At 39.0% G+C, this 15615-nt stretch overlaps 2 protein-coding genes across 2 annotated transcripts; both read right to left on the bottom strand.

Annotated features, from left to right (window-relative positions):
* Positions 1-5249: 5249 nt before the first annotated feature.
* LOC102706529 lies at positions 5250-5997 on the bottom strand. Its single transcript, XM_006664818.3, has 2 exons — positions 5887-5997; positions 5250-5732 (listed from the first exon to the last, which is right to left on the bottom strand). Exons 1-2 carry the CDS (start codon positions 5948-5950, stop codon positions 5404-5406), a joined length of 393 nt encoding a protein of 130 aa, XP_006664881.2. The 5' UTR covers positions 5951-5997; the 3' UTR covers positions 5250-5403.
* Positions 5998-8729: 2732 nt separating this feature from the next.
* LOC102706251 (TPD1 protein homolog 1-like) lies at positions 8730-9498 on the bottom strand. The gene is made up of 2 exons (XM_006664817.1): positions 9423-9498; positions 8730-9058 (listed from the first exon to the last, which is right to left on the bottom strand). Exons 1-2 carry the CDS (start codon positions 9496-9498, stop codon positions 8730-8732), a joined length of 405 nt encoding a protein of 134 aa, XP_006664880.1.
* Between the last annotated feature and the right edge of the window lie 6117 nt (positions 9499-15615).

Genomic DNA, 15615 nt, shown 5'->3' with positions numbered 1-15615 from the left:
TTTTATACTTCTGCAATTTGAGTTTAACTCCAATTAGTCGATTTGCGAACCTCGATTTAATTAAATTAAGTTCTTTTAGAGGGATTTTTTCTGAGTTAATTAAGCTGATTGTTATTTACGAATTTCTTTTACATATTTAGGCTTGGGATAAAATTCCGGACGTGACAGCTAATCATGGACTAATTAGGCTCAAAAGATTCGTCTCAAGATTTCTTCCGTAACTGTGCAATTAGTTTTTTGATTCATCTATGTTTAATGCTTTATTTAAGTGTCCAAAGATTCGATGTGATGTTTTTAGAAAAAAAATTGGAAACTAAACAAGGCCTTAGGTAGTTGTGCTTGAGATAGCCACAAGGTGGAAGAATTTTTTCTTTTTTATGGCTATTTAATGATATGAATGACGGAATTAATTATAAAATTGAAAATCTAATTTAGAGAGGTGAGACGATAAACTTCTATAATTTTTGTTTAGAAAAAATTATACCTTTTAGCAGTTCAGAAAATGTGTTTCTAAAAGCCATGGAAAAAACAAAGAAAAAATTGGGGAAATAACCTAGCCATCGATGAAAGCTTAATAGGGAATAGCAAGCAAACATGAATCTCAAAGAGGAAATACGTGATAATGTCGGTTTTTTCCAAAGCTTTTGCCTGAACGCCGTGTTCTGTAAAAAAGTTTTATCGTCTCACATTTCTAAACTAGTTTTTCAACTTTGTAATATGTAATTTCATTGTTTATATAGCTAGGGAGTACCATATGAACTGATCACCAATGTTGTACAAAAGTTCACTATAGTTGAGGAACTTGAGCTTGAATTCCTATACTACAGCTAGCTTCTAGAATACCTTTACGAGCAAAGGATCCTATCCTTCCGCACAGCTCCTCCAATCAGCCACGGAATCCTGCACCCATCTTAAATGTTTTAACATAAGGTACATTGGTAATAGAAGTTTAGAGAGTACAGATAATGACTACGGATCGGAGTTGAGAAATTTGGAGGAAGTAGTGCAAAATCTAACATACACAACGGAACCGTACATCCCTTCTCGTACATCTCCTTTACCTTCTCCTTGGTGTTTGGAATAGTGGTGTGAGATGAAGGAGGCCACATGCATAGGCGACAGTAGAGGTGTGTGAGCTATGCACGGGAGGGTAGGGGTGGTTGGATTCAATGCCAACAAGGAGATGGGTGGCTAGGGTCAAGGAGGAGGAAAGGGTGGGTGGGGGGGGGGGGGAAGGCCATGTCATGGCGGAAATGGTGGAGGCCATTCTGCTGCCCGTCACGAGATTCACATCGAGCAGTAGCTAGGAGGCCGCTGCCATTCTTCTAGGTGCCCTCTACTCTTCTTCCTCTCCCTTGATTTGGTTTCTTGATACCCATGCTTACCTATCCCGATCTTTTAAAGTTGGATAATTCTTTTCTTTTGATTGATATTTTCTTCTGCTTTCTTGTAAGATGCTTGATGTGCCTCAAACATGTGTCCTCCGCTCACAAGAGGACTATATATGCTCAACGACACAATCACATGTCATTAGCTCGCCGCTCTAGCCATACCGACAAGAGCACCTCTTTGTGGAATGGCAGGGGTGGCTGCTTCCTCGTCTCCTAGTGTCATAGTTTTCATGGTCATAGCTAGATGGGTTGTTGTGGATGCACGCTTCGCCCTGCCCGCACTCCAATACTATTATGTTGCTGCTTGTTGGAGCTCTTCCCACTTCAATATCCGTGTGAAGATTGGTTTGCAAAAGGCTGGAACTATTCCTACTTTAGTGTCAACAATCCTACTTCGATCTTCTCTACTAGGCTAGCACCATCATGTCCATCAACCGTTTTGAGCCTAAAGGACGGCTTTGGCATCTCCACTCCATTGTACATGTCACGACACTCTCCAACCTCCCTTGCTTTCCCTCTGTCTGGTTGTGTAGCAGCATGCGCCTACCCACCACTGCTAGACATTGCCTGCCATCGTGCGGGCATTAGTTGGTGAAGATTGCTAGACCAAGATAGATGGAGCTTAACGAGGGAGAAGGAAGATCTTGCATACAAGATTGTGGTAGCTGGTGAGGGTGGGGGTGGGAAGGTAGAGGGATATGAACCAAAGGTCAAAGTGGAAGTTAGGCCAAGCGATGGCCCTTGCTTTCCCTTTTTTCTCCATTCAACATACATTTTAATTATTTCCTATGTTCCATATTATAAGTTAGTTTGGGTTTGTTCTAAGTCAACACTCTTCAAGTTTGATTAAATTTATAAAAAAAAGTAATAACATTTGTAACACAAAATAAATATACTAAAAATATATTCAATTTTGGATCTCCTTAAACAAATTTGGTGTTGTGAGTGTTAGTACATCTTTGAAAAAAAGTTAGTCAAATTTGAAGATGTTAGACTTAGGAAGAACCTAAAGGGACTTAAAATTTGAAAAAAAGGAAGTAGCTTTGTTCTGCCAGTCTAATGCAGAGCTTTAGAGGTGTGCCTACCATACCCACTTGGTGAAGGAGAATGAACTTGTGGGTGCTAATTGATCGGGAGAGAAGAGGGAGAGAGAGAGGAGGATTGGGGGAATCAGAGAATAGGGGAAGGGAGATGAATGACATATGGGTCCTACTATATATTTTTATTTAATCCATTTGCTAGTTGTAATGCTACATAAGCACCACATAAACATTATGTAGGATCAAACCATCACCAAATCTACTGAGAGATAAATTAAACCAGCATTGATAGTTAAGGGAGGTTTTATATCGGATTTTGTAGTTGACTGAGCGAAATACAACTTGGGATATAGTGAAGGGACACTAAATGAACTTTTTCCTTTCAAGAAAAGCTGAACCTATTTTTCTGTACCTTTTGTTATAGCTACTTTGGCTTCTATTTCATAGAATCTGGACTTACAAGAAACCGAAGAGCTGTACTAACAAATCGACAAAAGGCAATGCCCACCCTTACTTTTGAGTGAGTTCAGCATGAACCGATTATTAGGTTTCTATAGAAAGATGTTCATTGCCTCAGATTGTACTGTTTTTATTGATGTATTTCAAATTTAGCTTAAACGATTCCAAAAATTATGTCACAAAAATCAGGAGTACTTTAAACACATACCAATTGAGATAATGGAATGAAGTATCATTCCACAAATTTCAGAAATTGATGATAGGGACGGATGCGGCTTGTTTGCTCCCCTTGATGTGCTCCCATCGGTGCTCCTAGACACGTGGCATCATCCCAGGCGTCCCCTACCTTATGGATCCGATCAATCTCACATACACATGAATAAGAGGCCAAACATTATTCATATTTTTTTAGTTGAATCCACTTGTTCATTTCTTCACTTGATCATACACCAGATAACCAGTTATATCCATAATAAAATTTTCAACAATGGAGTACTCTCCTTAAACGTATGATCTATCAGAAGTCCAAAAGGTAAGTTATTTCACTCAGGTTCTTCACAATTCTTCTGTGTTTAACTTCCTATCTTGCACTCTTTATGAGTAAATCATCTCTATATATACCGGTGGGTTGATGGACGACAAAGAACATGACTATTGCTTGGCTGCACTTTTGTTTTTTTAATCCAAGTCCATCTACTAGAATCATTGTAGCAAATTCTTGATATCACCCATAATACATGTGAAATTGGAAGCAGACCTCCAGAAAATATAGACCAATAGGCCTGCAATGCAATCAAATCTTACTACCATAAACTAAAATTTAGACTTTCTGCTCATGCAAAACTCTGTTAATAAGATTTGTGGTTTAGGGCTAATTTATCTATTTCCTCTGTGTCATGGCAACTTTTCACAGAAGTAGGGTATTCGAGAAATGACAACTACAGAGAATATATGTCCTATTAAAGAACAAGTGCCAAAGCTCGGTATGATGTTTTATAACATGGGTTTTATCATTAGACGACGCAATTGACAGAGGGTAAAAAAATACTCCTCTGTAATACAACAATGGACATTTTGTTGTTCTCCTAGAGGTATTGAGTAAACAAACAAAGTTGTTTACACTAAATTGAATTTGGAGGTAATAAACTAATTGTTCATAGTAATCAGGACACACCACTAGTTGTTGTTCCACTGCTCCCTTCTGCTCTTTTGTTGTTCCCTAGCTAGCTGCTGCCCTACTCCTGTGTCGGTGCCATGCATGGGGCTCGAGGGCACTGCTGAGATCTGACTAGCTCGATGACATTGCTGCCTATGCCACAGCCAACCCATTAGTTATAGGATTGGATTAGTCTCTACTTAGGGGATATTTAGTTGGTAAAAATTTTTGCTAAAGGGGTCACATCGAACGTTTGACCGGATGTCGGAAGGGGTTTTAGAGACGAATGAAAAAACGAATTTTACAGCTAGCCTAGAAACCGCGAGCCAAATTTTTTGAGCCTAATTAATCCGTCATTAGCATATGTTGGTTACTGTAACACTTATGGCTAATCATGGACTAATTAGGCTCAAAAGATTCGTCTCAAGATTTCTTCCGTAACTGTGCAATTAGTTTTTTGGTTCATCTATCTTTAATGCTTTATTTAAGTGTCCAAAGATTCGAGGTGATGTTTTTGGAAAAAAAATTTGGAAACTAAGCAAGGCCTTAGATAGTTGTGCTTGAGATAGCCACAAGGTGGAAGAATTTTTTATTTTTTATGGCTATTTAATGATATGAATGACGGAATTAATTATAAAATTGAAAATCTAATTTAGAGAGGTGAGACGATAAACTTCTATATATAATTATAATTTTTGTTTAGAAAAAATTACACCTTTTAGCAGTTCAGAAAATGTGTTTCTAAAAGCCATGGAAAAAACAAAGAAAAAATTGGGGAAATAACCTAGCCATGGATGAAAGCTTAATAGGGAATAGCAAGCAAACATGAATCTCAAAGAGGAAATACCTGATAATGACGGTTTTTTCCAAAGCTTTTGCTTGAACGCTTACCAAACTACTAAACGGTGCGTGTTTTGTAAAAAAGTTTCTATATATAAGTTTACTGTCTCACATTTCTAAACTAGTTTTTTAACTTTGTAATATGTAATTTTATTGTTTATATCATTAAGTAACTATATATAAAATATCAGAAATCTTTGATGATCATGTTCATTTAGTACACAAATAGCTAGGGCAGCCTATAAGTAGAGGATGTCTGTTTTTGTTTTTCTATTCGGTATAAGGGGATTCACGGCTAAATCGTTGTCCTGACTGTGGGCCAACCGGTAAACGTACGAGAGCAATGATGGGAGCAGATCGACGGAGCAGGCAAATTAATGATCCTTTTTTGTTTTCTGAATTATTCAGTTTGCCATGTAGATGTAGCTCAACACGTACGTCGTCACATCGGTCATCCTCACCAATCCATCAATCCGAATCCTCACGCATCCATTTCAATTGGATGTGCTAATCTATCTTACAAGCAGTTCGATACAGTGATGCCGACGACGCTTATCCTGAACATGGCGCGCCACGCGTAGGAGAAGGTGACGCTCCCGTTGGCCGGCACCGCCTCGCCGTCGCCGACGAGGTACTCCTCCCCGTCGACGCTGTTGATCCGCCGGAAAAGCCTGGGGTCGATCGGGATGGCGCTCCGGAACCCCGGCGCCGCCACCACGACGTGCCTCACCGCGCAGCAGCACCGGTTCGTCACCGTCACCCTGAACACCGTGTGGACGCCGCCGCCGCCCGCGAGCTGGCTGACGACGATGTGGTCGTTCATGCAGCCCATGCACAGGCCGTCGACTGGTGATCCGTATAAACAGGGAGCAGTGTCACACGAGGAAGAAGAAGATACATCAAGCGACGATCTTTTTAATTTCTTGATTATCATCCATGGACACTGTGGATTTGTGGTGAGAAGATAGAGATTAGTGTGATGATTTGCATGATTGTTTACCTTTGGCGACCATGAGGAAGATCATCAGGAGGAGAGCAAGGAGTGGGTGCGATTCTTGAGCCATGTTTTTTTGTTTGTTTGTTGTTGCAGTGTCTCTGTGGGTGGATTTGCAGGGGATTATTGGGCTTATTTATAGTGGTTGGTCAAAATTGCCGTGTCCGTGAATAAATGTCAGTCCAGCAAATCTGGAATGTTTTGAATTTTCTTGTAATTAAATGGTCCTATTCTAGGGAGGAAATTACTGCTTGATTAAAACATCCCTGTTGATTCTCTGTTTCTGTTTTGGCACTGTTTTACTATGGCTCTTAAAAGACCCTGAGTTTCCTTAAAATTAAAATCCTGACTATTTGGGCATTTTGAGCTAAGAAATGTGTTCTGAATAAGGTATGCCTCTAATAGGATCAAATCTTTACACTGAGCGCGCACCTTTTGATCTTAACTAACGACACATGTGCTACCGTCCGATCACAAGCCAAGCCATAAGATAGCAGTGCCTAAACCTGTACCAATTGCTCTGCCCTATTGGAAATAGTAAGTGTACTGGGAGTGAGCCAACTTAAGAGCATCTCCAGCTGCTCCTCCGTCCCACTCTCCAAACTAAAATTTAGCCATTTTAAATAAAAAACACACTCCAACAGTCTCTCAATTTCACTCTCTAAGTCATACGCATGGCTAAATTCCTTCTCTCACTAGCCAAACTTGACCAGCCTACTCCACTTGTCAAACGTGGGCCCTACACATAGACCTGTCGGAAGATCGTCGTCACCGAGCATGTCGTTGTTGCCGAGCAGCCGCCGCCGCCAGATCTGTGACGGCCGTCACCGTCGCCGCCCGCGGAGGCCACCACTGCCGCCGCTACATCGAGGCAGCCGTCGCCACTGCTGCCCCCTTGCATGGCCGCCGCTGCTGCTGCATCCGTGCCGGTGTTGATTGGGCAAAGAGGGAGAGGGAGATTGAGAAAGAGAGAGAAACAGGGAGAGATTGAGGAAGAAGGATGAAGATAGAGGCTAGCTAATACGTGGGCCCCACTGTCGTAGAATCAAAATAGAGAGAATGGATGGAGAGGGCATTGGACTAAACAACGAATTTGACTTGATAAATGAAATGAAGAGTTGGCCAAATAGATATTTAGAGACTAATTTGTCAAGTCTGTTGGAGATGCTCTAAGTGGGGGGAGTCCCTCACCTCTTGAGCAAGCTTTTGGGGTGTATAAAGACCTCCTTCCGGTTGGACCGACGTCTCCTGGTTTGGGCTAACATACCCCACATGTCAACATGAGTGTGTTCTTCATCTCTCAATCCATGTGGCAAACTAATAGTAATCCACATCATCTGTGACGAAATTTTTCATCTGTTATATGACGTTGTTTTAACTTTCGTTATAGTTGTTGGTATCGATCCACCATCGCATATGATCCATGACAAAACATAGAATTTCATCGTACATATTATTTATTGAATGACGAAAATATACAACATCATAAGAAAAACGTCATAGATGGATAGTGCCGAGGGTTCCGTCAGGAATCTGTTGAATTGCCAACATGTGACCCAGGGATGTGATCAGCAGAGGTGGCCGACAGTTTACGTTATGGCCAACGGTTTCTACCGATGGGCGATGTCCTCCCCTCCTCCCACACACACGGTAAAAGAAGAAAATCTTACCGCGATTGTAATAAATTGGGTTGACATCACCAAAGATTCACCAAAATTTTGGAACTTTGATGAGGCTTTTTTCTGTATTTTTGGAAAGTTAATTATATGCACCATTAATTAGCATTTGTTGTCATTTATCAATGGAAAGGGCAGAGAAATTTTTCTATAAATTTACAATATTAATAATCAATGGTTAAGATATTCCGTGACACTTTTACTAGTGAAGGATGGCGACAAGTTGTTTGGATGCCTTCAGAGCCCATTGGGCACCGAATTTGTGGGCTTAGCCCCCGTAAGGCTTGGTCCTACGTTATAGGGAATGTAATAGGAGAACACACATAATATTTTAAGTATTAAAAATCTGGTTCTCTCTAAGTTCGTCTTTTGGATATAATTTTTAAAATGAAAATGATATGGTAAACAGAACCATAAACAACATGGTATATACTAGGAACAAATTATAAACTTTCATATGAAACACAAAACCATCGCATAATCCATCAAATAAATATCTTCTTGATCTGGCTCACCTACACCACTGTGGATAAGCATGGACAAGATAGACATTGGGAGGCACAAAGGTCGACACAAAATATTTTATTGTCACGGTAAAAGGCAGTGATGTAATTAAGTCTTCACTTTCACGATTATATACGTTCCTCGTATAGAAACATAGTTAAAACGTGGCTAATTAAGAACTCACATGGATAACATAGGAATCTGGGAAGAAGGAATCAATTAATATATGTAGACATCAAAAGGTGATGTGCACTATATGCATGACGTACGCAATCTACTTTCCTCTCTAGCTAAGATGTCTTTTGGTTGATTGCATTACGTTTTTTGGTTGGAAACTTCACTACAGAGTGCTGATCGATCAAATGGACAACTATGAACCGAGAAAACTCACGAATATCACCCATAGATAAATCCCGCAGTAATCAAAACATATGATATATTTTGATGGTTCATATGGATATAATCATACTTCTATTGAATTTTGAGAGAGGGAAGAGAGGCAAAGAGAGAATATGCATTCTACTTCACAGATGAGATCAAACAAAAATAAGGTTTTGAGCTTCTCATCAAAAAAAAAAAAAGAAAAGGTTTTGAGCTCGTTGTAAAGATTCCTAGGATTGGTACATAGGGTTCCAATCCATATCAATTTGGTACATTGCTTTTGATCATCTAGCAGGCAACAACCTTCACGCTCGCAAGAGTCATCTTGAAGTAGTGGTCCCACGTGTACTGGAACGAGACGGACTTGCCGCTCGCGATCTGCTGGCCGTCGCCGACGAGGTAGGCGCCGGCGGCGGCAGAGGCTCGCCGGAACAGCCTGGGGTCGACGGCGACGGAGCTCGCGAAGCCGTCGGCGCGGAGGAGGACGGCCCTCACCGCGCACCGGCACCCGTTCGTCACCGTCACCTGGAACACGGTGTCGAGCGTCCTGGCCTTCTTCCCGGTGTTGGTCTGGCCGATCTGGATGCTCGATGGCTCGCACAGCTGCGACTGATCCCCTGATGAGTATTGAGTAGCACGATCATATTAATAATTAGTCATAAGTGTTGTCAAAAAAAAATTGATCATAAGCAGTCGTAGTTACACGTTTTTTTTAAGAAAAAGATTAGAGGGAGTGATATGTTGTACTTTATATTTAGCTAGCATATGGCTGCCAGTGCTATATATATGATAGTTAAATGGATGTATTAAACCTTAATTAGTGATCGATTAGTGCGATGCATGATAGGAAACAGCCCAGTTGAAGCTAAACAATACTCGAGTGACTGTACATAGAGAGAGACGTGACACAAAAAATCAATAATCATGTTTTTACAGAACTATGTGAACGAATAAATTCACTGGTGGTAATTTGTTAATTACCTTGAACAGATATGGCTAGCACGAAGATGGCGACGAGAAACACCGTACACAGCTGCGTGGTTATGATCCGTGCCATGTGTTGATTTGTGCGTGATAAGCTCCAATTTGAACTAATTAATCAGAGGCTAGCTGAGAGTTAAGTTGTGACTGAGATGGTTACGTGAAAGTGTAATTAATGGAGGGACACGGAGAGGCCGGGTATATGTTATTTATAGACGAGTATATGGCGGTGGCATGGGTATAGGGTACGCCGGCGCCGTTGTTTTCTGACCAATTCAGCAGATCAACTCAAACAATACAACGGCGATTAACCTTAACGCTAGTATTTCCTATATACCATGAAATTAACCATTCGGTTAATTTTAGGGCTAGATGTATACATGCAAGTTCTCATGACATGCATGGCTGCCCAAATCCGAAACCAATGTGTGTCATGCCCACGGGTTATTACCATTTCATTTGTACATAGATCGGTGTACGTCTTTGAAGCCTTTGGATCCAAGTTTACCTATTTGTTGTACCATTCATTTGTTAAGTGTGCAAAAATTCTTCTTTACATATTATGTGTATCATTTATCATGTCCAGTGGATACTGCTGGCAACTACCTATATATGAAAATTATATGCTCCAACCAAGTGTAGTTATTCCTTTCACAATCCCAATTCAGATGCCTTGTTAAGAAGAATTGACTAATTGGTTTGGTTTTCTGCTCTCACAAGTACAGAAACACCAACATATATGTTTCTAATTCTAATTGTACCCGTTATATGGTAGACTCGTAGAGATAAATGTCTGAAGCTTACTATAAAAGTAGTCAGTCCGGTAATAGTATATAGGCATCGTACGGAAATGCATATTAGAACATATATTCACCTGCTCAAGCAGTCTCTACCATCAATCTATCATCCATCATACATACATATATATACATACATATCTTTACATATATACATACACACATATATATTTATACATATAGAACATTCTCTTCATCTAATATGGTGCACACATCATAAGAATACATGATGGGCTAAAATTGTAGGTGTACATGAACATATGTTAGATCAATTTTGAATATGTCTCTCTCTGCGTATGTATATATATATACTACCACCGTTTCATACTATAAGATGTATGACTTGTTTTATAACGTTTGACCATTCGTCTTATTCAAAAATTTAGTATAAATATAAAAAATAATAAGTTGTGCTTAAAATTCTTCTGATATTAAAGTAAGTCGCAAGCAAAATAAACAATATTTTCATAAATTTTTTGACTAAGATAAATGATCAAACATTACAATTAAAATAATCAATCAGATAAACGGAGGGAGTATATATGTATATATATACATATGTACGTAAATATACACACAACAGCGTGGTGGTGTCGTGGTGAGCGGAGGACACGGTTGACTCTAGATATGGATGGCATGCATGCATGCAAGTGTGATGGCGGCTGTTCCTGCGCGGTGGCGTGGATCCCATCTGCTCGCCTGCCACGTACTGCTATTGCCACCAAACTTCATGTGTCTTACCGTGCAACCCTCGATCCCAGATTTTTATATGGCTTGCACATAATATTTAAAGTATTTTTTTCATCGTGGGGAAGTAGATGAGGTATCACTGTTTTCTATGCAAAATTTGATAGTATTTACTAAATTTTACATAGAAAATAGTGGTACCTTCTAGTACCTTCTCAAGATGATAAAATTGCTCTATTATCTAAGTTAATTAATAATAGTGATAAATAAATATTTTAAGAAATATAAACTACAAGGTTGGTCATCTGTACTAGTTCCAAAGGGCATGCATCACTCTCGTTACTGCTGACTATCTCTGCTTTGCAACGGATAAATATGAATTGTACGTATATTATTGTTGTTTGACATAAATCACTTGAGAGGTTTTCAAAACAATTAAATACTATATATGTATAATGTGTTTACATAATAAACTTGTATTTTATTGATGAAATAAAAATAATATATAGGACTATTTTGTAATATTAAAGTACATATAACAGAGTGGGTGGGTGGGTAACAAATTCGCTGCTAACGCCATTATCTACTTTTACAAGAGTATAGGATATGTAACGGTTCGAAAGGATGGTGGGATTCGAAAGCTATACTTCTTTGTCACATGCTCTCGTCCTTACCAATTCACCTCCGTTTCAATTCCGTTGGGCTATGGATATGTTTTCTTATTCTCTTGACATTTCCTTTCCGATATTTGAAGCATAAATTTCAGCACCTAATTAATGTTAAATGAAAAGTTTATGAAACTATAAAACTGTAGATCTCATCAAGAGGTACAGTTTATATATCTTCATCCAATTTCGTATGAAAAAAAAGTTAGATTAATATATATTACAAAGGATTCTAATAATTAATTTCGGTATCAACAACCGTCAGTGATGATCCCAACCAAAATATACAGTGTTTTACCGCCGGCCGGAAGACCTTATAAGTGCCTGTTCCTGGAAATTAATTAATTAGTATCTTAACCATCTCTGCAGCAGTTTATTCCTTTCTATCAATCTCATTGATCGATCAGTTCGTTGGTACGCACGAGCAGTTTATTCCTATCAACAACAACATATATTGTGACAAAGGGAGGGAGAAAGTGCATGCGAGGTAGAGCTAAACAATTCGCCGAGAGACGATCTATTCCCTCAAAAAGGCTCCCCAATCTGGGCAGGCTGCTGACGATGCAGCTCCACCTCGTGGTGGGTGACGACGCTTGCTTGGAGGGGAATAATCCTCTGATATATACTGCATGGACGGATCGAGTAGTCTGGACTGCCGACGATTCAAACCAACGGGCTAGCTACTCGTTTAATTTTTAATTTCCCGACGAGAAATGCAATGGTCTACTCGTTGCCCACGCGAACTCGGAGTATGTTTCTGATTTTTAAGGGGCAAAGGGCAACTAAAACAGTGTAGACAGTGATTGTCTATTTGATACATATAAACAACTAAAATAGAAAGCTTGTACAATGACTTATCAATTTATTTGTCTGTAAAAATATTTAATTTATCCTTTCACACATAAATCAAGGTAATCAATAGTACAAGCGAATAGACGAGACACAGCGTACAACCGTGCTAACGGTGTCGGTTTAGCATTGGAGCACGTATCTTGCCGTCTTTTCCTGAAGAGATGTTGTGATCATCTGTTAGATGGAGATGCATTTTTTTTTGGAAATTTCATAACACACAGACGGCTTAAAGATATACGTTGTACAAGTCATTTCAGTTTCTTGCAGGTTACGCTTGTGTTTTCGTTCTCGATCGTGCGTTAAATAATACTCCCCTTAGTCTTTTTTTTAAACCTTTTATCTTATTAAAAACTTTATCTAATATAAAAAACTATGTCATGTTTAAAGTTTTTATATGATAAATTAAATCATAACAAATGTAAATTTCTTAAATAAGATAATTATTAACGTAGACCTAAAATGAATCAGTGTCACATAAAAAATAACGAAGGGAGTAGTTGATAGTTAGCAGGTGATTATCTTCGATTTTGTAGGTCACGTCATCCTACACAATATTTTGTTTTACAGTTTTATAGAAAAGTAACTTGTTTAGTTTTGACATGTTAGCGTGGAGATCAGGCCAAAATGGTATATTTCCCAAAGAAGGGTGTTGTTGAGGTGTTTCTTAAATCTGCTTGACGAAAAGCAAACATGTAGATATGCATGAGCGATGTGGTGTGATGTGGTTCATCATGATAAGGATAACGTACAACACAAAATATTTGGTACAGAGTATCGGGCCATAAAAAAACTCTTGTTTAATTGTGGTTCTATGAATTGTGTACCATAGAAAAACTTAATATATGTAATCCACCTGTAGAGTTAAGTTAACAACGCACATGAAGAATGTGGGCGTGAAAAATAGAAAAAGATATATAAATGGCACTATGTATTTTTGATCTATTTGAACTTTAGAATTTCTAATTATCCACCTTTATTGTAATTTCTCATTTTTCAAATAGATATAACACCCCATCTCTTTCGTTTATGCCTTTTCTTATAAGCTAAAATTTAAATTTTTGACCTTAAATTTAGAGTTGATTTTGGAGGTTTTTTTCACCGAAGTTTCTATTATTAGATTTTAGATTGCAAATGATATATATATATATATAAGTTTTTATAAATTATGTTTTATTTGTTTTATTATTTAGCCTTTTCTATGAAAAGACAAACAATTACCCCCATACATACCACATGTTTTTAATAACATCAACCCGACGTGAAACCCAAGACCAATAAAATAGCATGACATCTCCTATGCACCGATAAGGATGGACATGGGTCGATTTATGGGTAGTTTAGGGTCAGTAGTTCTATAAAATAAACTAAGTTTCTCCATAAAATATAATTTTATTTATTTAGTTGAGCTAAAATCGACGCTAAAATACCCACAGATCGATCCACGACCATCCCTAAGCACGGATCGATACGAGTCATGTGAGAGAGTTGTGGGCGTCAAAAATAGCACTATAACTATAACCTATACATATGTATCCGTTATCTATCTCTCTGTTGAACGTCTTCACCAAAATCTATGGTTGAAGCCGGCCAGCAGTAGTGGCTTGTGTCACGCGTGCCCAGTTTTGGGGATTTCCCCAGCTCTCCCCAGCCACAAATCGCACGTGCTACGTGAGTAATGTGGTTGCTGTGATACGCCGTAACCTCCCATGGACGTCCCACGGTTATTTCAAGGCAGCTCATGTGGTTACAACATGATTATATAAGTATAGTGGTAATCTCGTGTAATAACTTTCATAGTTTTAACACCATTATGATTTTATTGTTAATCAGTGTATCAACTGTTAAGAGAAGCCATGTTTCTCTTGACATGGGTTGAACCTGGGTTCATACTGAACTGTTTCTTCAGAACTATAAGTACAACTTACTCCCCACAGATTAATTCCAGTTTGAAAATCTTTTGAAACATGACCGAAAAACCAGGCAGCTCCATCTTAATCTCGAGTGAACTTGAGTGGTCTGTTTTAATGAAAACCGGTAAGTGTTCTTGTTGGTTTTATAAGGGCATGTATAATAATAATTATTAGCAGACTCTTCTCTATTGTTACATAAGCAAATACGATGATACGAAGGAAAGAGAAACGAAGAAAAAGAAAATCATTATTATGCATCACAACGTCTTAGAGTTGACTCTTGATATTTTTTTAAGGAAATTTTGTTGCATCGAGTAATGAAAGAACAGTAATAAAAATATATTTTGTATTATTAACGAAGAAACAATGCCCGCCTATATCTTTATTCATATACTTATAAAATAATTTAGTGTTTGCTGATGTGGATAATGAAAAAGTCAATAGTAGGCTCTACTTTTGAACGTGCCCTAAACCCTGAGATAGCACACGTCGAGAATGAAAATATGGAATTAAATGTAAAAATGGTGTTTTTCGCATGCATGTATTATTTTCTAAAAGGACAAATCCTTTTGATAGTTAATTCCACTCCAAGCTGTTATTTCCTCATACATCATTTCTGATTGTGACGCTTTTATTCAAACCAAGCTAGATAGTCAAGGAATCAACTGCCATTCATCCATTGTAGGAGTGGTGTACAAAATAATTTCTGTTATATTATACTATATATTGGGTTATGACTCAAATAACCTAATTCTAATCCTAGTACTAGTCCTAATTTTAGTCGTAGTACTAGTCCTAGTCTTAATGCTAGTCCTATTCAATGTGTATAAATATAGACCATCCTTGTACATGTAATCCCGTACCGTTATTAGTGGATTTATCTTTCGTGGTTTCTTTTCTCTCTATCTTAGAGAGGTTTTTTCACGTTAAATTTTGTGCCTTGATCTATTATTCCCAACAGATGGTATAGGAGCGAAATCCAATCTACTCCATCGCGTTCGTCGTTGGTCGCTTCGTCGACCTGCGTCACCTGCCGCGGCGCGGCGTCGTCCACGTCACGCACGGCGCAGCAGCAACAGCCCCGTGCACGCGTAGCAGAGCGATCTGATCTACGCTGCAGCAGCGTTCCTCCTTGCGTGTTCTTTGGCCGGCCATATCTCGTCGCGTCCTCTTCCGCGCAGCAAGGCCGGCCGCATCACGTCCGGACGCACGCATAGCAGGCGGCCACTCCATCCATCTCTGCGGCAACAGCAACGAAAAAGAGGAGGCAGGCTGCAGTGCT

The sequence above is a fragment of the Oryza brachyantha genome, chromosome 12 (genome assembly GCF_000231095.2).
Source record: "Oryza brachyantha chromosome 12, ObraRS2, whole genome shotgun sequence".
NCBI classification, from domain to species: Eukaryota; Viridiplantae; Streptophyta; class Magnoliopsida; order Poales; family Poaceae; genus Oryza; species Oryza brachyantha.
Note: the sequence above shows the minus strand (reverse complement) of the source record. Positions and strands in the feature narration are given on the sequence as shown.

Coding starts and splice junctions, on each gene's coding strand:
- LOC102706529 (XM_006664818.3), bottom strand. CDS start 5,950: ATGGCTCAAGAATCGCACCCACTCCTTGCTCTCCTCCTGATGATCTTC. Junction 5,733..5,886: donor CTTCCTCATGGTCGCCAAAG/GTAAACAATCAT, acceptor ACGGATCACCAG/TCGACGGCCTGTGCATGGGC.
- LOC102706251 (XM_006664817.1), bottom strand. CDS start 9,498: ATGGCACGGATCATAACCACGCAGCTGTGTACGGTGTTTCTCGTCGCC. Junction 9,059..9,422: donor GCTAGCCATATCTGTTCAAG/GTAATTAACAAA, acceptor AATACTCATCAG/GGGATCAGTCGCAGCTGTGC.